Raw genomic sequence first — 24,517 nt, 5'->3', positions numbered from 1 at the left:
TATATATATATATATACAGTATATATATATATATATATATATATATATATATATATATATATATATATATATATACACGTATATATACATTTATATATACACATTTGTTTATAATTAGTTATAATATTAACTAACTAGTTACATTGTTCAAATGAGTTTTGTTTTAAATGAGACTTGGGGTTGGGCTCATTTGACTTGGACCAGTATGCAACTACCCAGAACACCCTAGTAACCACCAGAATGCCCTAGAAACCTGTGAAATGTGTCCTGTGAAACCTTTGTGTTCTCATTTACCCTGCAGAGTGGGAGTCCTTGCCTGTGTCTCAGGTTCCCTTCCCATCATCTGAATGTTTCCCACAGACCACCGACTGGTCCGAATGTTCTGCTTCCTGCGGGTTTGGCATCTCGAGTCGTGTGACTAATAATAATGCACAGTGCAAGCTTGTTAGAGAGACTCGCCTTTGCCAGATCAGAGAATGTGACATCACTCCAGCTATGAAGGTGAGATACTGTAGTGAAATGAGTGGGTTACACTTCATTTCAATAGTCAACTTTAGACATTCTACTAACTATAAGTAACTTTGCAACTCTATGTTAACTAACACTCATTAATTTGCAACTACATGTCTACTAACTCTCATTAGAGTGTAGAGTGTTAGTAAAGTTACTTATAGTCAGTAGAATGTGTGTTGGGGACCATAAAAATATAGTGTTACTTATCTTACATTAAGCAGACAGTCTACTAGTACTCTAATGACTGCTAGTTGACATGTAGTTGCAAAGTTACTTATAGCTAGTAGAATGTCTAAAGTGGACTATCAAAATAAAGTGTTAGCACTGAGTATACATACAATCATATGTACATAAACCCATATACTGTGAGTTCATTCATATGCCAATGTACAAAAATAAAAAAGCTGACAAGACAGACTTTTATATTCAGAAAAGCATTTATATGCATTTTAAATTTGTTGTATATTTTTCAAGGAAAATTTACCAAAAATATGGTCAATTTTCACTCACTGTTCATGAGTGTAACACAATTCAAAGTAATGCGAGTTATGTAATCAGATAAAGACTAGTAAAGTAACACATTACTTTTAAATTTACAATGAAATATCTGAGTTACTTTTTCAAATAAGTAGCGCAAGTTACTTTGTTTTCCCATTTATGTTTACTGACAGCTCTCCTTACCCCGTGTTGAGAGAAATTGGGAATGAGGTGCAGAGGCACTTCCTTCAGACGGAGGCTTATTAATTTCACTTATGGTGTGAAAGGGCCTTTACAGTTGCCAAAAATATAACATGCTTTTTTTCATTTTGTTATTAAAAACAAATAATCAAGTCCAGCCCAGGTGACAAAAAGTAACTCAAAAGTAACGTAATACATTACTTTCCATAAAAAGTAACTAAGTAACACAATTAGTTACTTTTTTATGGAGTAACGCAATATTGTAACGCAGTACTTTCCCCAACACTGACTGCTTTTATGCAACAATTCAATAAACAAAAAGTTAATATTGAGTAGCTTGTGTTTCAGATAAAATTTGACATGTATTTCTCTATTGTTCCAGAAGAAGCCAAAGGCTCAAGCTTATCACTCATATGAATGATTTCTTGTTTTATGTCATGTAGAAAGGAAAGAAGTGCAGGCAAGTGGTGAGGTCTCGGGAACCAGAGCAGATCACGTTCGCTGGCTGCTCTACGGCTCGCCGCTACCGGCCTCGTACGTGTGGCTCGTGTGTGGACGGCAGGTGCTGTCAGCCGTCCTCATCCCGCACGGTGCGTCTGCGCTTCCGCTGCCCAGATGGAGAGAACATCACACGTAACATCATGTGGATCCAGCGCTGCCACTGCAGCCAGAGCTTCTGCAGGGTTCAGAGAGAGCGATCCTCACCCATCATCAGCCTTCACAACGACATACACACCTTCTCTCACTGAACACACACAACACGCCATCACGCCATCACTCCATAATGGCTAAAACTCACTTTTCACACTTAAAGGACGTTCCTGTTTCAGGCAAGTCTCCTGAACTATAGAATGGTAAACTGTTCTAGACTTGTATATAATTTTTGCACTTTAAGTGTTTCTCCTTCGCTTTGACCTGCAGGCTCTGAATCTCCTGAAAGCATGTCCAGGTCACATTTCTTGAGGATTTGTGAGAAGGCATTGTTTACTGTTGTTAGCTCATGTTTCCACATCTTTCTACTTTTATTTATTCTGTTATTTTTAGATTTGAAGTATTTTATAGTGTCTTTAAGTATAAGTGATTTATTTGGTGTCAGATGAATGACTTCCTGTCACTCGATGGGTAAATGCACTAATGAGGGCGATGAGATTATGTTACAGATGTTATGTAGGCCTATATCATTGAGTTACCTGATCAAGGATGACTAGTCTAGAGACTTGCTTTGTCTTTTGTACAGTGTACAGGCTTCACTATAGGTGGAGTGACTTTTTGAGACTGCTTCATTTTTCGGGGCATGCTTTAAATTCTAGACGCTCTCTTGTATAGGAGTGAATGTCTATTTGTATAGTTAAGATGTTGAATATAAATGACTTTGCCGATCAGTTTGTGTCACAAAAAAATAAAACATTTCCAGGAAAAATATTTGTTAGTGTTGTTTGTAACTGACTGATTCTTACTTTGACAGAATGTTCTCATCTTCAAACATCTAAGGGGGCCACAGGATGACTTATATTAAGTTATACTAAATTAACTTAATTAAAATGTAAAAACACAACATAAAATTACATAACTTGTTAAAATTCACCCCTGAACAATTGTTGCCTTAAGGAACATGCAAAAACTAGATTATAAAATTTTGATGACATTCTTTGATGTTGACCTTTAGGTTTTATTGCCAGACAGACAGACAGAAAGAAAGTCAAATGAAGACAGGAAAACAAGTCAAATATCATATTATACCACTTCAGACACCATTAAACCCCCAAGAAACCATATCAAACCAGTTCAGTCCCCAATAAACCTCTTTAGACCCAATTATACTTCATAAAATCACTAAGAATTGCAAACTGCTAGCAAGTATGTATTTCTTAATAAGTTATACAAATTTCTTATTTCTTAAGTGTTGCTAGGCAATGTTAACATGTTCTTTGGTGTTATTAGAATGATTTAACGTGTTTGCTAGACGTAACTGACAAGTTTCAAAAGCTAGCATGTTTTAGCACATTGCTAGCATTTTTCTAGCATGTTTTATCATGCTCATAATATATTGCATAACATAGTATGTTTTGGCAAGTTGCTAAAATGTTCCTAAAAGTGTGGTCCTATTAGAGAAATGACAATGAAATTGTGGCAAAAAAGGTCTGTCTACTTTCTAGTGTAGTGATGGTTAATGCACAGCTAACACAAGTCAGAAGACACTTTCAAATCAAGCAGTTTCTGTTGGTCGTCATGACAAATCCACATGAACAACTTGAACCTGTTCCAAAATCTGTGAAATCTCTCGCCCTCATGTGTAATTTGTGGTTGTGTGGATTCCTATTGAAATGATTTTGCCAGTGAAAATTAGCTGAAAACAGTAAGTCACATTAGTAAAATACCATGGTTAAATTATGGTTAATAGTGTAGCAAAATCATGGTTAATTTGTGGTTTTACCATGGCTATAGTAACCATGTTTTTTTAGTTTTATTTTTAGTAAAACCGTGGTTAATTTTCATAAGGAATTTTCGATTGTTGCTAGCATAGTTAACTTAGCATACTTCTAGCATGTTGTTAGCACACTGCTAGCATGTTCTTCACATACCTTAGCATGTTGCTAGCATGTTTAGCCAGGTTTTAAACACACTGTTAATTTTAGTATGCTTTTAGCATGTTTACTACATTGCTAGCATGTTCTAGCATGTTCTTAGCACACTGTTAACATGCCCTGGTGAATAGAAAACAGCATATGATGGTTAGGTATGTTTTGAAGCATGACTGCTGGTTTGAGCTGGTTTAAGCTGGTTAAAGCTGGTCATATGCTGGTCCTAAGCAGCTTGGGACCAGCTTAGGACCAGCACATGACCATCTTAAACCAGCACATGACCATTTTAAACCAGCACATGACCATCTTAAACCAGTACATGACTAGCTTAGGACCAGCACATGACCATCTTAAACCAGTACATGACCAGCTTAGGACCAGCACATGACCATCTTAAACCAGTACAGGACTAGCTTAGGACCAGCACATGACCATCTTAAACCAGCACATGACCATCTTAAACTAGTACACGACCAGCTTAGGACCAGCACATGACCATCTTAAACCAGCACATGACCATCTTAAACTAGTACATGACCAGCTTAGGACCAGCACATGACCAGCACATGACCATCTTAAACCAGTACATGCCCATCTTAAACCAGCACATGACCAGCTTAGGACCAGCACATGACCATCTTAAACCAGTACATGACCAGCTTAAACCAGTACATGACCAGCTTAGGACCAGCACATGACCAGCACATGACCATCTTAAACCAGTACATGACCAGCTTAAACCAGCACATGACCATCTTAAACCAGTACATGACCAGCTTAAACCAGTACATGACCAGCTTAGGACCAGCACATGACCATCTTAAACCAGTACATGGCCAGCTTAAACCAGTACATGCCCAGCTTAGGACCAGCACATGACCATCTTAAACCAGTACATGCCCATCTTAAACCAGCACATGACCAGCTTAGGACCACCTTAAACCAGTAGCCATGCTTCAAAACATACCTAACCAGCATATGCTGTTTTTTTCACCAGGGTGTACAGTGCAGGGCAAGTTTTTCAGTGAATATTGCTTAAATTTCTCTTCATCTGAAGATTTTGATGCTTTTTGTTGACAATGTGACTCTTGAGTAAATAATGACAGGACTTTCAGTTTTGTTGGATTATCCTCTTAAACTTCTACTGAGAGAAAGAGACAGTACAAACTTCACAGCCGGCTCTCAAATTCCACATTCTCATCTGCCAGTCTGTTCTTCCTCCATATATCCATATGCACATAGCCCTCGATCAGCTCTTTATGCAGTTTAGAGGATCACTAAAACCCAAACCACAATCACAGTAAGTCTGAAATGCTTTCTTACTTTTAAGTTAGTAGCCTACTTACTGTAATGAGGCACATCAGAATGTAAAATTCTCAATTTTCTTACAATTTTTAAGTTGCCTTCCAGGATATGGACAATGATTTTTATTAGGCATGTTACACATTTTTGTAAGTTACCATTTTTGATTGATTGTTTTTATGAAATACAGTTAAAGGTCCATAGAACTGCTTAACATTGCAAGGGACATGACAAGCAAAAGTCATCACTGACGTAAAACGTGCCTGTTTCTGAGATGTTTGTTCTATAAGGGCCTCACATGTCCCCAAAAGACTGTTCAACTTGTTTGCCAAGTCGGAGTAATTGATCTAGTTCAGTTGTGTGCGGGCTGCTCTTAGAAGCCTTTGTAAACTTTAAGACATGTCCCTTGACAACAAAAATCTTCCAACAAAGAGAAAAGACTCCATAGTTGTACAATAGTACAAAATAGCAGTGGATGGAGCTTTGGCTTTAAACGTGTCATGTGACACAGTAAAGTATTCATACATCAGCAGACACTTTCCATGAATAGGTAACAAAATAGCACTTGAATCTTTTAAAAATTCAGAGAAAGGAGATGCTTAACCTTCAGAAAGTGTTGTTTGTTCACTCCAGGTGGTCAAACGAAATTGTTTTTGAGCTGTTTTCTTTTCTTTTCATGTCAGTATTATTATTCGTTTATGTTTATATTTTATATTTACAACCTGGTGTCACAGTTTTACAGAACGATCCATTTAAAAAGTTAAAATGTTTATGGCAAATATGGGACACACAGAACTTGGGACCAGCACTGTTATTAATAACTAAAACTATTTATAAAATTGTTTTTTGTTAATTGAAATAAAGCTGAAATAAAATGTTATATATATATATATATATATATATATATATAAAATAGTTTTAGTTATTAATAACTGATATAAAATAACTGAAATAAGTTTATGTTGAAGTACTACAAATACTAAAAACTAAAGCTGAAAAAATAAAGCTAAATGGAAATAGAAAACAAACTCATAAAAATAACAAAAGCACATACAATTACTAAAACATATATTAGAATGAAAACTTAAAATAAAACCTCAATATTCAAAAATTATTATTCAAAATCTTAATAAATGTTGTAATAGTATATAAATAATAATTTAAAAAAACACTGCTTGGGACATAAATATTATGTTTTTGGTCATTGAAATAACACAGGAGAATCTGTGGTGCATGACTAGTAATGTCTGTTCAGTCCAGTGGGTGCAGGAAGCTCCAGGTGCAGCACAGAGAGTGAAAGAGGAAGGCCCAGGATGATCCAGGTCTGCCACAGGCTAACAGCCAGATGTGAGTTTCAACACGGATCTGAAAGAGCAACTGGAAATATGTCAGAAACCAGAACAAAAGGCCACAGGGTTAAAGGCTTACACACACATTTAACTTTTACAACAATAAACAAAACATGCATCTTCAGGTTAGTTAGCTAGAATGAGCATATTGATACTCAAAACAGGAAAAAAAACATAATATCATATCAAATTTGGATAAATTAAGGCTTGGTCTAGCAGTAGAGTAGGAAGAAAAAAAATATTGGGAAAATGTAAAATGCTCAAATAATGTTTTTGAATGTAAGCTGGCAGATGATGGCTGCATACAGTCCTCGGTTCGTCTGCTTTACTCTTCAACACTGATCTCTAGTGGAACCCACAAGACCTTCAGGTGATTTTACAGAGGAGAATGCAGCGAGTCTTTATCATACGAGACATGTGAGATTATGAATGCAGATCACGTGTCTGTTTCTGTTTATGATGTCCGTTTTTTGAGTCGTTCTTTTGAGTGAGCTGATGATGATTGATCAGGTCATAAACCAGTATAGCAGAAATATTGCAAATAAAACATCCTGGAAATGTATTATTATATATAGGCTAATATATTATAATTATATTTGGGTTTAAATTACCATGTTTTTATAAGCTGAATTATGACTGCAATTAGGACACATGAAATGACATTAAACACACTCATTAATAAATACCCTTTAGCCTAATAAAGATTAATATCAGCAAACACCCAAAGTGGCCCGTGGATTATTTAAATTATTATTGTAATACCTAAATAGATTATATTTAAACAATATTACTATTAATATATGATAAAACACAATTATAAAATAAAATCGTAATTTTAAAAACATGTAAACTTAAAATAAAATATTTTCCCTTAATACATTTTTATTGAAGAACATACAGTTTTTGAAACTATTGTTATATATATATATATAGAGAGAGAGAGAGAGAGAGAGAGATTTCTGTAGGCCTATTTATATTATATTATATTATATTATATTATATTACATTATTTTCACTGATGTGCAACCTGTTCATATATGTTAACACCTCAAAAAATGTGTTTTAGAGTTTCATGACACTTTAATATTATATAAAAGATACATTTATTTAGCTTCATTCAGTATAAAATCAGAACATATTTTGGAGTAATGTCACTATATTCTATTCTATTCTATTCTATTTAGGGCTGTCAGTTTAATGTGTTAACTTAATAAATTAGTTATGAAAAAATAATGTGATTAAAATATTTTAACGCAGTTAACGCACTGGCCCCGACCCCAGACCTGTACGTCATCTTACATTTCATATAGTTGACTGTTGACAAATATGATGCAGGACAACAACTTCATAAATGCAGTTATGCCTTAAAATTCAATATATTGGGGCAAAAAGGCCAAAAATGTTTTTGTCTCATATTTATGACATGATAAGGGATATCACACGAGCAGCGAGACCAATATCACACGAGTGCATGGTTTTGTCTGGTAAATTTTTTTTGCATGAAAAAATTATGAGATGTTTCTCAAATGATCTTCTTTTATGTTCCATAGTTTATGTTGAGTCGTTGTAGTCCAAACGTTTTTGTGTAAAACTTTATGTTGAATCAAATAAAATATTTCTTTCTAAAGCTACTATTTGTAATGTCTACTTAATACTTTCTCATTTAACACAAAAATAACATTAAATAATCTTTTGGGGGTATTGTCACAGTCAAATGTAATTTGCGATTAATAAGATTAATTATTCGACACGTCATGTAATTAATTTAGATTAAAAATTGTAATTTTTCTGTAGGCCTATTTATATTATATTATATTATATTATATTATATTATATTATATTATATGAGGGCCTTCGGATATAGTGTTGGACAGAGGAGGTCAAAAAGTTTGAAAACCTCTGTATAAAAGTCAAGCACCACGTGATGATGTGACGCATCTTGACCAGGGCTGCGTTCAGCTCCGACAAAACGGTGCAAAACGTGTTTTAAACGGAAACGGTGGTGCGCTGAACGCCCTGTTCTGATGAAGCAAGAGTTGCAGCTATGGCGGCTGAGAAGGCCATTCTTTGTGTTCTGTTTGAAGAATATTCGGAGCCTGATGAAATCTGTATAAATACGCGTTTAATACTGCAAAATACTCTCGATGGTACAGCCACTGCCCTTGCCCTCCAGAATAAAAGAGAACATCCCAATCGACTGAAAGGGTTTGTGGAAATGTGGTTCCTAATCAACATTTGCCTCGCATTTCAGGATGAAAAGACAAACATTTCAGGTGAAGGATAATCCACTTCTTACCTCCGAGACTGTGTTATGTTTTTTTGTTTGTTTTTTAGGTGTGGGGGGGGGGGGGGGGGGGGGGGGTATTTTCCTGGCTTTTTGTATATTGTTTACATTATATCTCTTGTTGTTTAAATCTGTTTTGAGCTGTAAATGTGTGTATTTACCTTTATATATGTTCAAAAACGGAAGAAAAAATAAAAAAGGATTTTCTTGAACTTGAGTCTGTTCTCAGGGAGAGATTATGCTGTAAATACGCGCACAGCTTTAGTGTAACGTTTACTTAATTATGGTTAATTTTCATAAGGGTTGCTTTATAAATTCCTATGTATGTTATCTGATTTATTTGAGAATAAAGATTAATTCTCCGTTTTAAATTATAGTTGAGTTTATATTTTTATAAAGAAATTTAATATGCACTATGTTTAATATGCGTGACGGACAAATATGCATTAGGCTAATACTGATTATTATGTTAGAAGCCACGCCCAGAAATGATCAAACCTATCAAGGTGAAGTGTACAGCTCTGGTACGCCACGCAGTGATAAAAAGCCTCCGTCGGTGAGAGGGTCGCTCGATGCTCGTCTGACTGCTGGATGTAACATCTGATGGAGAAAACAAGCCCACACTCTCGAGGTCTTCTTTTGGAGAGCTGCACAATGCAACGGAGCCAGTAACTCACATGCCACTCACTGTCCAGAACAGCGACGCTGATTAAACCCTGTTGCCCTGTTACTGTAAAATGTGGGCGTGAAGAGGAGGACAGTCATAAGAGCGCGAGGTCTCGGGGTGGATAACTTCAACTTTATACAGGGTATCAACTCACTGCAGTATAGAAGCTCTTCAAGGTGAGTCGCAGTGCGTGCGTTCACATTTGCACTACAAATTCAAATTGGCAAAGTTTCAATGTATGAGCTGAGAATTGAAAGTTTAAAATGCTATGTGGATTCATCAAGACATGTTCTGTATTGTAATCCTGCTGCTGTGTTGGGTGTCCAAATATTCTTTACTTACATGTTATAGTTATTCTAGATAGATAAACAAACAAAAGAAAATATCTGTTTACAAAAGTGAATTTTATATTTTATATAACTGTCTACTTTAATGTTTCAAATAACAGCGTAACAGATATGGTTATGCAAAAATGAAAACAAATTTTTTTTTAAATTAAAATATATGAAATAAAAAGTGATTAAACTAAACCTAGTGGTTTAAAGAGTAAAGATGAATTTGTTTTTGGAGGCTGCACTGTGATCCTTAAATAGAGTATTTTTAATGATTCTTCCTCTAAACATCCCTGACTGCATTTTTTGGTATATGAACTATTGTTACACTGAATGACATTTTAGTGGTGGTGGTGTGTGTGTGTGTGTGTGTGTGTGTGTGTGTGTGTGTGTGTATATATGTGTGTGTATAGTTAAGTTTTCTATTCATTGCTGATGGAAAATATTTACCTTTTTTATCACAAGACCTCTTGTTGGGTTTTTAAATGTGCAGGATGTTAAATAAGACATTTTTGATATCCAAGCTTTACTTAAATATAGAAAAACATGATGAATCACAAGCTTTATTAGTGTTCAGTCTTTACTTCGGCACCATTACTTTATATAGCTTATATAAATTTGTCATATATCTCAATATTTACCAATATCTTTGCATCACTGTGTAGTATAGGATGCACTTGATGACTTGTTTGTTTGGCTGCACAGCCAACAAATATTTATTTATCTGAGGTACTGAAAAGTTGAAGAACTTGTTTAAAAAAAAACATATTGATTAACCACTGTTTTTATTTTGGAGAGCCATGTCCCCTTCACTGTCCCTTCACCCTGACCTCTGCGTTATAGATTTCATCGTTAAAATCACCTTTTTTTGCACACCATACAGTTTGTTGTTAATAATCATACATGGTGAGAAGTTCATGCAGCTGGTCTTCTCATTTGCCTCCTTCCAGCCGTAGCTATGGTGAACAGTCAGGTTACAGGCGGCGCGTGCGCGTCCAGGTCGTGCGCGGGCTGTGGGGGTCACATCGCTGACCGTTTCCTGCTCTTCTCCATGGAACGCTACTGGCACACGCGCTGCCTCAAGTGCTCGTGCTGTCAGGCTCAGCTGGGAGAGATCGGGACCACCTGCTACAGCAAAGGAGGCATGATCCTCTGCAGAACAGACTACATCAGGTCAGACGCAAGCTCAAACATCAAAGAACCCGAGACATTTAGATTTGTTGTGAAAAGTGTTACAGTAGATCTATTCAATCAACTGATAATAGATGACCAAATTAATTTAGCATGATAAGTAGCTTGTTTTAAAACAGTATTTCTGTATGCCCCCTCTTAGCTCAGAGGTCATGTCCTGCTCAACTACATCCAGCAATTAATCATATTGACATAATCTGCTGAAGTGATATTCCACTTATTGTAGTAAAACTCTTGAACTAAATGTAATCACTAAATTGGAAAAACATTAAAAAAAAATGTTTTACTGTCATTTTCCCCCATTACAAATAATAATAATAATTATTTTAATAATTGTGACATCCAGGGAGAAACATCATTTGAAATTTTTTTTAAAGCATATTTAATTTTCTTTGTTTTTACACAGATTGCATGGTTGAGCATTACCCTTCTACCCTGTTACCCAATTTCTATTGTGAACAAACACATTTTTCTTTTTAATGTGATTTATAGGTTTATCAGTTACTACAAACCAGCATTTGGTCCCAGACTAGCTGGTATATCTTGACACAGGCTACATTTTCAACCCTGTCACTTGTAACCCTGTTTACATTTTACTTATTTTTTTAATTGGATATGTTTGACTGTATTGTCTGCTAAAATGTGATGCTTTTTAAAGTTTATTGCTAAAAACACACACAATCACAAAAAAAGCAAGATTTTAAACTGGTTAGACTGTATCTAATTTTAGTAACAGGGTTGAAAATATAGAAAACCACATAAAAATAATCAGACCATAAAAAACATTTTTGTATATTTTGTTTGACCTTTTAATTTTTACTCCACTAATATTACTTCAAAGCACCTACTTTCACCAATCAAGTGCTTTGTGGACTCGCCTTATATATTTTAAGAAATCGTTTAATTGCTCAGTGAACCATAAGTAGGTCAGGTAGTCTGCAAAATTTAAGAGCAAATTACAAACTAATCTTATGCCCTTAAAATACCATGCATGGGTTTTAATTTTAACAGCTAATAATGAGTGTGGAAAAAGGCTTTTAACTCATAGACCCATATTTTTTCACCTCCACATTTAGTAGTGCCCACATCCGAAATTTTAATCGTTATAACAAAGACGCAAGTCGATAATGAGACTGTTTGAGGCAAGAGTCTCCACAGTCATTTGCAATTCAAATAGCCTAGCCAAAGTTGTCTGAAGCTGTAGTTGTCATGCTATGCTGACAAGCATTTTGTTCTCGTGTCGATTTGCATTGGACTCATTTGCATCCACCGGGTGCTGATGATCTCTGCAGATGCATTCTCACATGCTCCCACAGAGAACATCAGAGACGCTGCATGCTGTCTTAGATGCATCACACGGCATCAGTTAATGTTAAGCCTGTTGTGTCAACTCTGTGGGAGATAGCACTGCTGAAGTCATAGCTGCGCTCCAGCAATAAAGCAAAACCAGGTTCTACAATGTGTTTCTTCTACTTTCTTCATTTGCGTTTTCCAGGTTGTTTGGGCACACGGGGGCTTGCAGTGCATGTGGTCAGTCCATTCCCGCCAGTGAAATGGTCATGCGGGCACAGGGCAATGTCTACCACCTCAAGGTTGGTTATGTGAAGCGTGACTATGACAGCTTTGTCAAGGGATAGTTCACCCAAAAATAATAAATACTGTAATTTACTCATGTCTTTCCAAACCTGTATTAAAAATGTCATTTACTTACCTTTGTGTCTTTCCAAACCTGTATGACTGACCTTCTTCTTGAAACACTAAAAGATGTTTTGAAGAATGTTTTTGTCCATGCTCTAAAAGTCAATGAGGTCCAAAATGACATTAGACACCTTTGAGTTTCATTTGTATGGATTAAGTGGAGACTGTATGAGCAGTCCTACAGGTTTGGATAACATTAGGGTGAGTAAATGGCAGATTTTTCCATTTTTGGCTGTGCTTCACTTTAACTTGAGTACTATATTTAATGGCTTTCTAAATCGCAGATGTTTATTAGAGCTGAATTAAACATGTGAATCTTTATTTATTTATTTGTCATATTACAGTATGGTAGATTTATTTATCTGGGCCAAGCCTAGATATATTACAGCTTCTCATAATAATGTTCTGCTGATGCGCTTTCTTTTAAAATGGAACTGACCTTAAAAAAGTTAAGCCCGACTAGCAGCTCTGCATACTTCAATAAAACGCATGTCTAATAATTCAGCACTTAAAACAGGCCGCAGGGTTAAATCGATTCAATTCTCTCTTTTCTGTTCCAGTGCTTCTCCTGTGCAACGTGCAGAAACCAGTTGGTCCCCGGTGACCGATTCCATTATGTGAACGGCACCCTATTTTGCGAGCACGACCGGCCAGGAGCCTCACTCCTTAATACTCACCTGCAGAGCAACCCGGTGCTACCGGACCAGAAAGTGAGTTTTACTCTTTAAGGTCATATTACAATGCGAGTTTGGTCTTTGTCTGTAGGCCATAACCAAAGTGTTGCCATAGAGGACAAACATGGAGTTTAACCAATCTTGTGTCTTGTAGGTTTGCTGAGGGACTCCCCGTCTTCTTCGCCCCTTCTTCTTCCTCTCTCTCTGCTTACCCTCCAGTGTCCTTCTCCTCACAGCTCTTCACTGACATCCTCCAGACACTCCTCCTTTAATGCACTTATGTTTTTACAGCCTAAATTCTTAGGCTTAAATGAAAAAGGTTCTTTGAGAGGGAGAACGGGTTTGGGCTGAGAGCGATGGAAACATTTCTTTATATCTGACTTCATATAAAACTGTGGTGGATTTCTTGCCCCCTGAAAACAGAAGTGACTTCTATTTTCTCACAGGATATCCTGCCTCTCTCACATCTAACCTCAGAGAGAGGGCTTCAGCTGAAAGCAATGTGTGCTTTTTTGAGTCAAGATGAAACTGTTCACAACCCGTTTTTGTCCATAATCTGACACATAGCCGTGTGAAAAACTGTAAAACTGGATTTTGCCCACAAAATTGCACCAAGCAGTAAATGTGACTCACTTTAACACCAGGAAAGTGCATCAATAAAGTAAACGGGGTCGGTTTTGATTTCATGTTGACTAACGTCAAAAACAGAATATCTTCGTACATCTTTTGGACATTGTTCAGGGTGTAGAATTGTAAATATGTTTTATACCAGTACTCTCTGTAACGGTTGAATTATCTGCTCAACATGTGTCTATTTAAGGTGTAATTATCCAATAAATGGGAAATCCTACAAAACCCAGCTGCCAAGAATGAATTTGTTGTCCTAGTTATTTTTATTTTTCTCCTAGTTATTAGCTTTGCTCTCAGCCTGATTACCCAAAGGGTTAGTATGAATAGGGCTTGAGCTCGGACCATTACAGAAGCAATTAAATGTGAGCGTGGAGTGTGTAAGTTCATTGTGAGTGCCGTATCTGTGCTGCTATTGCACTGGGGAGGCTGAACTCTGCTCTGATCCCGTGTTTGAATTTAATAAGGACTAATCTGCCGCCTAGTTAATTAAGAGGCAGTCGCTCCTTTCCGTTCGCTGCCTCAAAACAATCAAACACGTTAAATGTTTACCATGTCGCAATTAAAGTACACAGCACAACTTTTTCACCCCCTTTCCCTTCTCACAACCTCCTGCCCTTGAAGCCACCTCTAAACTATAGTGGGAAATTGCTCTTCTCGCTTTAGAGACAAGTAATTGACATTTATAAAAAAAACTGATGGCACATTTGTTATTTTAATGCAAAATGTATTTTAAAAAAAATTTTTTCAGTAGTAATTCTTCAGTTTTTTTTGCAATTACATAAGAAGTTGATAACCAATAAATTACTTGATACATTTTTGTAATTACCTTAGAGATTTAGAATTTCATCGTGCTTTTTGCTGTTGTGAGACATTAAAATTAATTTATGCAAATAACAAGAAATTAATGCATATATAGTGTGTGTGTATATATATATATATAGTGTATATATCTATAAACAAAATTTAATTAATAAACAAATATAAATTAATGCATGTATAAAAAAATTACCTACTCTGCATTAATTTCTTGTTTTATTTGCATTAACTCATTTTAATGTCTCAAGGCAGAAAAAGCACCATGAAATTCATAAGGACTTGGAAAGATGTGGTGATACGTTCTTTAAATTAGCTCCAAAATGCCATCTTAATGCGCTTAGTTATAAAAAAAATCATCCCTGATGTCGGTGTGGGTGCTGATCGTGCATCAATTATTTATTTCAGATTCGATTGAAAAGCATCAGGCAAATTCATTAACGTATGCAAATGATCACAATTGCAATTATCTTCATATCTTGATAAGTAAGGAAATCAAAACCTCGGCACAATTTGAATCCCACCGTGCCTCAACTTACATTCTGCATTCAAACCAATCAAGCTTCATCTGCATATTCCTAATTAACCAGGCATATTCGCATGCCAATTAGAGGGTCTGAGGGGGGGAAAAAAGCCTCTTAGTCAACAGGCATTATCCTTTATCAGAAAAAGTTTGCAGGTGTATGAATTGTTCTGCTGCTTCTGTCATGGAAAAGGTGTTTATACTCACTAATTAATCATATTAACACATGCAAATGAGTGTAATTGCCTGAGTTTCCTTGCCTCATGCTGTGAAAAAGTGGGAAAGAGAAGAGTGTGGATATTTTTACCAGCGAACAACTAAGAACATTTAGAAACGCTTTGTTTTCCTCTCACAATTTCTGTACCTAAATATCACACAGGGCCGCTGTCTGCCATTTCAAAACATTGCACAAGCACCGTGGCTCAACTTGTTGTCTTGTTTAGCCAAGCTGCGTCCCAATCCACAGGGTTCCTACACAATGTTGAATCCTATTCGGTGAGTATGGGGCATCTATTGAAGTTCACTTCAATTGCCAGAATGTATTTATTTGGAACACCCTGTAACATCGTCAAACACAGACAAAACTTGAGCCAGGTGTATTAGAGAAGTTCTGTTCTACGTATTCGAGTTCTGTGTGTTAGAGAAGTTCTACTTCTGTAAATTTGTAATATGCATTCTATTGCAATATACATGTGTGTAAATAATAGATCCATTTGTATTCATATGTTTATTATGTCATATTTGAAAGTGCTAAACTGAGTGTCTTTTGAGATGTTTAATATGAAAATAAATGTAATTTGATTATTTAAGATGCGTTTTTGCCGTTTAACCATAATCAAGTGTGTAACAGTCCATTTTTGCAATATAACAGTCACGTCTCTCTCACACGCTTTATACCAGCGAACAACCGTGTGCAAACCACACCTTTTATTAATTAAACTCATTAATAACACTAGAGCCTCAAGTCATTTTCTTCTCCTTTCTTTTATTTTGACATATTACTTGCATTAAATAGGCTGTAGAGTGGGGGAACTATGACTATGAAATATGTAGGCGGATCGGCTGTTAGCATGACACTGGATTATCGCAAAAAATAAACTCTTGTGTTCAACCATGGTTCATGAAACTTACACGTTGTGTCCATCAAGATAATCGTCACAAAATAATATAACTTTGATGAATTTTGAAGCCTATGTAAAAGCGCAGTTAAACTTAGGCTACAAACGAACTACAGCACCGCGGCCGCCCGCCTTCAACGTCACCACCACCACGCTTCCCACAACTTTTTCAAACTTATTTTTAATGTGTTCAGTGAAAAGGATTTACTCTGTAATCCACGCTACATTAACCTTTTCATATAAACTGGAATAAATACAAAACTAGAGCCAAACTAAAACTGAAATGAGACATTAATAATAAATAGTATAGTAAATAAGATGCATTAAAAGTCAATAAATCCTTGATTAATATGAATATTTTAATTAAAAACGTGTCTCCACATACTATTCAATAAAATTCTAGTGCATTTAATCTATTAAATAACAGCAGAGTGAGCGAGTTTTTGGATATGGTAAGATTAAACTTATTTTAGTGAATAAAGTACCACATTTCAGCTTTGTTAGGGTGGGTACACAAAATGTTATTCTATCCTTGCTTCTAGAAAATCCTCAATCTATATGCTTTTTAACAGCTTCATGTGGCCGTAAACATTTAAATTTAACGTGGCCTAAGCACTATATGCATCGTTAAAGTTTCACTTTCACCACGACTAAGCCAGTAAATGTGGTGTTTACATGGAATAATCATATGAGTTTATCTTATGGTACAGACCCAGAGTCTCAGCATATGTAGGAAAGCGATAAAATGAGCATCTTCCATCTGAAGACTTGTGTTGCATTTCGGGGCAAAACAAAAAAACATCATCGACCAACAATATATAATGCGGGAAACTATTAATTGGTTCTTGTACAATTAATTGTATTACAAATTATACTACGACTGGAAAATACTGTAAATTGATAAACTGTTCGGCGTGATCTCCGACAGCGCCTGTAATCCCATTTAGCAATTTGTTAGCAACCGTCTTTTTTAAGAAACGTAATTGTTTTTAAAAAATCCAGAGTGGGGTGTAACTGGTGTGCTTTATGTCGTAGAATAAAACGTGAAAGTATCTTGAGCCTGTGTGAACCACGGACCTTATTTTAGGGATTTAACCAAAATCCCATTCAAAAAAACCATTGACTCTGGGATGATGGAACCGGAAGTGCTAAAATGCTAACTCGCTTCTGGGTTTTTGCCTACAAATTGACATCATAGTTCCACCACTCTATTGGAGTGATGTGCAATGAGTGGTTTAATTTCCCTGTCCAATTCCTGTAGTGTTCCCTTGCTCCCTATGCCCTTTATAGTGCCCTTCGAACTGAACAAACTGTATTGAACATACGTTTAACAGTCGTGAAGTACGTTCTTTATCAGATGTAGTACTACAAAGTACAAATGTAGTACTTACTCTAGTACACAATTTCAGACTTAGAAAATGTCAGAACTTGTATGCTAACTACTTGCTCACAGCTTAAAAGAATCTTATAGCATGCGCTTTTTTATTTTTTACATTTTCTCTTTTAATCGATAATGACAGTATAAAGATGACGGGAAATGATGTGTAAACATGAAATGACAAACTCATATTCTCATTAGAGAATGAGTTCGCTAAACTCACACCACATAAGCCTCATAGCACAACGTTCTACCACAGCCTTGCCAAACCTCAGTACAGTCTCTTTGTTTTGGTCTTTCTGGCACTTTTATTGATTTTGATAGTATAGACAGGACAGGAAAGGATGCTGAAACAAAAAATGACATGAGCTGCACTCAAACTCACGTCATTAGCCTCATGGCATTGATGGAGCATGAATTCTATCCACTACGCCGCAGAGTAGAGGTCTGAACCCTGTTCTCGTCTCGATTTTTAGTCCCCCTCCTGCTAAAAATAAGCTATATTTCTTTCTGCCCCTAACTTGTTGGAACATGCATGCTAACTGCTAACCACTAGTATTTTTGTTTTTGGCATGCCTATTGATAGTCATAACCAAGGAACAGGAATCGAGGTGAGCTGAACTCAAAATGCACACCGCAGCTCGCTTGCTAAATGCTTGGCCACGGCTCTGACAGATATCAGAGCATTCAATAGACTAGTGGTATCGGTCTCCATCTTGCCGAGTCTCAATGTTTTGACAAAACAACACTCACATCAGGCTGTCTGCTTCATAAATGATTCTACATGTAATATCAACTCATTAGACTTTAATATCACAGGAGGGTGCGGTCGGTTGTGGCAAGCTCCCTCAGGTTTCCATCAGATCACTTTCTAGAACATGTCTCCTCAGTGTTAGCCAGTAATGAGCCACTTGTGCAGTGAATCAGTAGGGCCTCAGTGACAGAGAGACAGACTTGACAACTGTGAACTTCCCAGAGCAGAGAATGTCAGAGAAGGAGAGAGGCAGGGTGAAAAAAAGCAGGCTCCTCGCCCAATCAGAGCGCATTGAATAATTAAGGCAATCGGCTTAATTAGCTCAATTACTTTAATTTGACCATGGAACATGGCCATATGGTGAAAGGAAACAAAAGAGGGGGGAACTAATTAAAAGTAAAATAATGAGGATTTTAATTAAGCTTTTCCCCAGACGTCAATGAGAGGGGATCTGGTGCAGGAGAGAGTAATTAAAGTAGTGTAGCTCTGGCAACATTTCTCTCTCTCTTTCTCTCCCTCACTTTTTCAGTCACTCTCTCAGAACTGTGAGGGCTCAATCGGTCTAATTAAATCTGTAAATAAATTAGCTACATGGAAGCCTGCTTGAGTTGACACCCCACCCCCAACACAAACACTCACCCACACGCCTCTCCTATCTTTATCTCCATAGCATGACTTGCGGGTGAGGTGGAGGTCTAACTCAGGTTTATTTCCGACTAAATATTGCTTGCGAAAGTTGTGGAAGCTTTGTGGGTTGTGTTTTTTACTTGAAGATCTGTTGTTTTCCCCGTCAGGAGAGCTCGACACAGAGCGACTTCCCCTACCCTCTCCCCTGCGAGGGAAGTAAACAAGAAGAATAATTAGACATGCTGGCATTAATAAACAATTATATATGCTATATTTAAGCAATAAGTCACTCAAGGGTGCTTTACAGTGATTTTACCACAAGTAAGGAGTGTTCTTGGGAACAAACCTGAAGTGGACTTCTTAAAACTCATTTATACCATGGTAAAATCACTGTATTGCATGCTGTTGAGTTGCTTTTATAAAAACTCAGCTGACCACTGATGAAGGATTAATTGATATGTTCAATTAATACCATATTTTCATATATTATATTATATTATATTATATTATTATGGTTTTAAATTATTTTAAAATGATAATTGTTCTAAGTAGTAATATGGTTCATTAAGTAAAACTTGATTTATACAGCACTTTTTAAACCAGTGTTTAAAAGCAATACTATAACATAAATGCTGAATTTATAATACTTTTCCATCAGTTTTTTGTTTTATATATATATATATATATATATACTGTATATATATAATTTAATAGTAATTTACACGCACACACATAAATATGTGTGTGTAAATTACTATTAAATATATATAATATTAATATATTAAATAATTAATTACTAGTGTGTGTGTGTGTATTATTTATTTTTATATATATTTTAATATTGAGTCCAAAAGTCTTCCATTTTTTTTCTCGATTCATTACAAATTATTTTATCAGCCAAACAATTTGAGTTAAAAGCTGTATTGAAAAATTAACATCAATTTCTATTTATGTGCTATTTAACATATTCACTTTAATGAAATTCAATCAGATTAAGTGATTGTTTTATTAAAGAAGGCATATCCTTTGTTTTCTGATGTTAATGACCAAAGTATTTCAGCCATTCTTTCATTGGTTCATGATAGATCCATTCAGTCAGATATTAGTGAGATCTAGGGCATGTCCAAGTGGATACTTTGATTAAAGGACTGTAATATCTGTCCTCTTGCATGCATTGCACTTTTCTGCTCTCATTCTCTCTCTCTTTATCCATCTATCTATATCCCCCCACAGCCCAGGTGGGTTTGACTGTTCATTAGCACCCTGTGAAGAGGAACAGATGCAGATAGAAACACCTTCACATAAACACATGCAGACTGACATCAGTAGCAGAGCACACAATTAAACTTTCAAGACACTGGCCAGGATTTAGATCAGAGTTAGAAGACGTTTCTTTTCTTTCTCTCACTCTGTGTTTGAGCTCTCAAGAGTTCTGTGATTAATACAGGTGTAGTTCATAGAAAAAAGTCATTCCATGATATTCCTTCATACGTGAAACACATAAGGAAATATTATGCAGGATGTTCATGCTGCTCTTTTCCAAACAATGAACGTGAACAAGACGGATGCAAGCAGTTAATATGAATTTTGTGCTATACTACTTTTTTTGCATGTTTCGCATTTGGAAGGACATGAGGGTGAGTAAATGATGACAGTATCTTCATTTCCGGGTGAACTGTCCCCTTAAGAACTTTAGTACTTTTAGAAGAACTCACTTTCGTATGTTTTGTTAGATGCTCTTCTGGCAGTGTGAATCAATTTCTTCTAGTTAAATGTCAGTTGGTTTGGCATTTGAGTGAGTGATATCTCTCACAAAAAGGTGAAAAGAGGAGCGAGGCCTTCCTGTGGCCTCTGAACTCTCTGTCACGACTCTTGCCGAGGTGTTCACAGGTGTGTATGACACAAACGGGGTGTATCTGAAACAGACAGGCGTAAAAAGCCAAGAGGGAAGGGGTCCTGCGGCCCATGAACCGAGAGACTGTGAAAAAGCGGACAGGCTCAGATTAGATAAGCGTGAGTTAGCTCGCTTTGGCTAACCTGGAAATGGCAGGGCTAGAGTGAGTCCTGAGAGCTGTGTGCGTGTGTGTATGTGTGAGAAATGTGTGTATGTAAATGCCAGTACATCTCCTCTGAGGAAGCCCCACCTCACTGAACCACAGCTCATCTCTCTCGTTATCATAGTTCACACACCTGCTCACACAGACAATAGGAGCAGTGTGTGTGTGTGTGTGTTTATGGAAGAAACTGATCAAGCAAGGTCAGGAGTATCTCCATCTTAAGTGTGCTGGGCTCACCTGCTCTTTCATCTTTTTAAACAGTCAAACTGTGGTTTGTTTATTCCTTCAGTGTGTGTGTGTGTGTGTGTGTGTGTGCAATTGTGAGTATCTTGATAAACAGTCACTTCAGTATCTCTGTGCTTGATCTTTTGGTTTTCAGGTTTTGTTAGTGCATCTGACCTCAGAGATTATGCTTGTGAACGTGCGTGTTTGCACATTAGTGTCAATTATTTCAGAACAGTGGTGTTGTAGACCTGAAACATACTCACTGCAGATCTGTGAATGATACAGGGCCCATAAAGGGACAGAAAATATATTTTTTTTTTAAATTGGAGATGGGAATAAACTTTTTTTTTTTTTTTTGTGCTTTGCTTTCTCTCACACATTTTGCATTTCATCAATGAACTTAGTGTTTGCTCATAAAATGTTTGCGGACCCAAAAATGTGAGTAAACGGAGTTTTTCGGGGGAATGCAAACCTTTTGATTTCTTTTTGAGCGAATGCAAAGTTTTGGGGTAAAAAAACCTTCTAAGTTCTTTGCAAGCAAATGCGACGTTTCCAAGGGAAAATGCTTTTGAGTTCTCTGTGAGTAAATGCAAAAGCATTTACTATAAATATTTTTTTCTCTTCCATCTCATATTTTTCCATGACCATATTGATTTGTCAATGATTTGTCATGGAAACTCATAATACAAATACAAACTATTTTACGAAAACTAATCTGACTTGACAGACTATGACAATTCAAACAACCTACAGTTGTCAATTCAATACATACAATACTTCACCTGTGATGTTTTTATCAGCTGTTTGTACTCTCATTCTGATGCCACCCATTCACTGCACTGATGTGATGCTAAATTCCTCCAAATCTGTTCCCATGAAAAAACAAACTCATCTACATCTTGGATGGCCTGAGTGTGAGGAAATGTTTGGATGAACTATTCATTTAATCATATGACTGTTAGGTCATGTGTCCACCAAAGCATTTTTAGCCAACTGAAAACGCAAGGCGCTTTGCTGAAAACGCCTAACTTTGAGTGCTTGAGAGCACTTCTGTGGCACAATTAATTTTTTCGGTTGAGACCAAAGATGTTGCTACTGGGGAGAAAGGTGGTGACAATTATAGGGGCCCACAGCTGTGTGGGGGGCCCCCGGAGATTTCAACCTACTGCCCAAGGCCAGCATGAAAGAAGTTTAGGACAGTTGACGGGCCACTGCTGCGCTTCGTCACAAAAGCTTATCATTTGCACGTTTTTTTTTCCATCCATGTCTCTGCTCCTCCATGGCCTCCTGACCTGTGGTGGTCACCTGCTCCGTTCTGGTCGCCTGCTCCATCGGCTCCACCCTGGTGGTCATCTGCTCCTTCATGGGGTTCCTCGGTCCCGCCTACTCTGCCCTGGCTTCCTGATCTGCTGGCTCCATCCTGGTCTCTGGCTCCAACCTGGTTCCCTAATCCTTCATGGTTGGGTCCAGGTCCTCCACTGCTCCATGGTCCTGGTCCTCCATTTTTCCACAGTCTGCCAGTGCTCCAAGACCCGGCTCACAGCCCAGGTCCACCACTGCTTCACTGCCCAGGTCTGCCATTGACCTATGGTCCAGGTCCACCACTGCACCATGGCCCTCTGCTCCATGGTCCAAGCCTGCCACTGCTCCACGGCCCATGGTCTTGCCCCCTGCTCCAGAGTCCATGCCATGATCCAGGTCCTGTTCCCCTTCACAGGCCTGGCCCTCCATCCCTCCCCCTGTTCCGCCTCCCCTCCACCACCCTCCTGGACATTTTGATTTTTGGTGGACACACGGCCTTAGTTCTACTCTATTAAGCACTATTGTAAGAATCTGATGGCATGATATACATATTGTTATTATTGAAAAGGTATATGTTCTTTGGTCTGAACATTTCAGCTTTCTGCCCAAAATACCCTTTTGACCCTTTCTTAACCATGTGCAGGCCATTGCAAAAACTAATAAAGGAATTCAGCAAAAAGAGATGATTAATTGTCCATCTTCCTAAAACACTTTCCTTTGCATTCTCTAAATAAGCATCCATCTCCATCAAGAAAAAATCCATCACAGCTTTCAGCTACCCAAACTAGATTTCATATGTCGTTGCGTTCTGAAATTTGTCAAAGTGCAATTAATAATGCAATGCAAGAACATATGCATTCACAGAATGGGTTCTATAGCAGGCATTAATGTAAACTGTTTTTACTAGGGTTTGGGTTTGGCTTAGCATAGCCCAGTTAGCTTCTGCTTGTAGATGCTATGCAAACTGAGATGTATAGCTTTATCCACATATTATTTATTGCATTGTCTTCTATAAAAAGTTGTCTATTTTCAGTGAGCTACTGTCATGGTGGAATAACCGTTAAAGCTGTTAAAGTTAGCTTAACGGTCCAAATGTTTAGCAAACTACCTGAATAATAACACATCCACTTAACACAAACATTTAAACCCCCTTGTGAGCACTGAGGTTTGTTACTGCCACAGTAAAACACACACAATCATTACAAATAATTCCCGCCTACGGAGATTCGAATGGTTGGGGGGTGGGGAGGGGTGAGGTCGTGGTTTGAACGCTTGGTTGACTGAATGCATCAGACGAGACGACGAAGAAGAAGTGCTGCTGCAGAGTTAGTGCATCAGAGAAAACCAAGAAGCGTTGCTGCAGATTTAGTGCATCAGAGAAAATGAAAAAGAAGAGCTGCAGTGCTGTAGCTTCAAATTTTCGGCATGTCTAGAACAATTCTTACAAGTACAACACGACGTTGCTGGGTGCCGCGGACATATGCCGAACGGTGCCGCCGGTGTGCCTACACTCATAAAAAATACGCTGCGCTTCTCGTCTGGTGCGCGACCGCCTGAAACGCTGTTTTTCACCTCCGTGCCCAAACGTCTTTGTTTGGGCTTCCGAAAGTGGATGATGTCAGGAAACAGTGGTTGCAATTTATTTTTTAACTCTGTTCCTGAGCATTATAACCCCAATTTGCTATTGTGTGCCGCCCATTTTACTGAGGACAGCTTCCGCAACATGAGGAGTACAGTGCCGGATTCGCCCAAAAACTTTAGTTGAAAGACGGAGCAAGGGTCGGGGCAGTACTGAAACACCGTCTAAGCTGTTCGCCAAT

At 37.3% G+C, this 24,517-nt stretch overlaps 2 protein-coding genes across 2 annotated transcripts in view; both read left to right on the top strand.

Moving 5' to 3' along the window:
- LOC107563854 (protein CYR61-like) overlaps positions 1–2,601 on the top strand; it is a 6,546-nt gene extending 3,945 nt beyond the window's left edge. Inside the window, exons 4-5 of the mRNA XM_016248821.1 lie at positions 302–501; positions 1,635–2,601. Of these exons, the coding sequence (XP_016104307.1) occupies positions 302–501; positions 1,635–1,940 (506 nt within the window). The 3' untranslated portion in view covers positions 1,941–2,601. The remainder of the gene's footprint in view (positions 1–301; positions 502–1,634) is intronic.
- A 6,649-nt stretch (positions 2,602–9,250) lies between these two features.
- On the top strand, positions 9,251–14,133 carry LOC107563853 (LIM domain transcription factor LMO4-like). The gene is made up of 5 exons (XM_016248820.1): positions 9,251–9,551; positions 10,658–10,880; positions 12,394–12,490; positions 13,157–13,306; positions 13,425–14,133. The coding sequence occupies exons 2-5, from the start codon at positions 10,666–10,668 to the stop codon at positions 13,431–13,433; spliced, it is 471 nt and encodes a 156-aa protein (XP_016104306.1). The 5' UTR covers positions 9,251–9,551; positions 10,658–10,665; the 3' UTR covers positions 13,434–14,133.
- The last annotated feature ends 10,384 nt before the right edge of the window (positions 14,134–24,517 follow it).

Source organism: Sinocyclocheilus grahami, unplaced genomic scaffold (genome assembly GCF_001515645.1).
Source record: "Sinocyclocheilus grahami isolate Dianchi unplaced genomic scaffold, SAMN03320097.WGS_v1.1 scaffold892.1, whole genome shotgun sequence".
Taxonomy (NCBI): Eukaryota; Metazoa; Chordata; class Actinopteri; order Cypriniformes; family Cyprinidae; genus Sinocyclocheilus; species Sinocyclocheilus grahami.
This window is presented reverse-complemented; position numbering and strand designations above follow the sequence as displayed.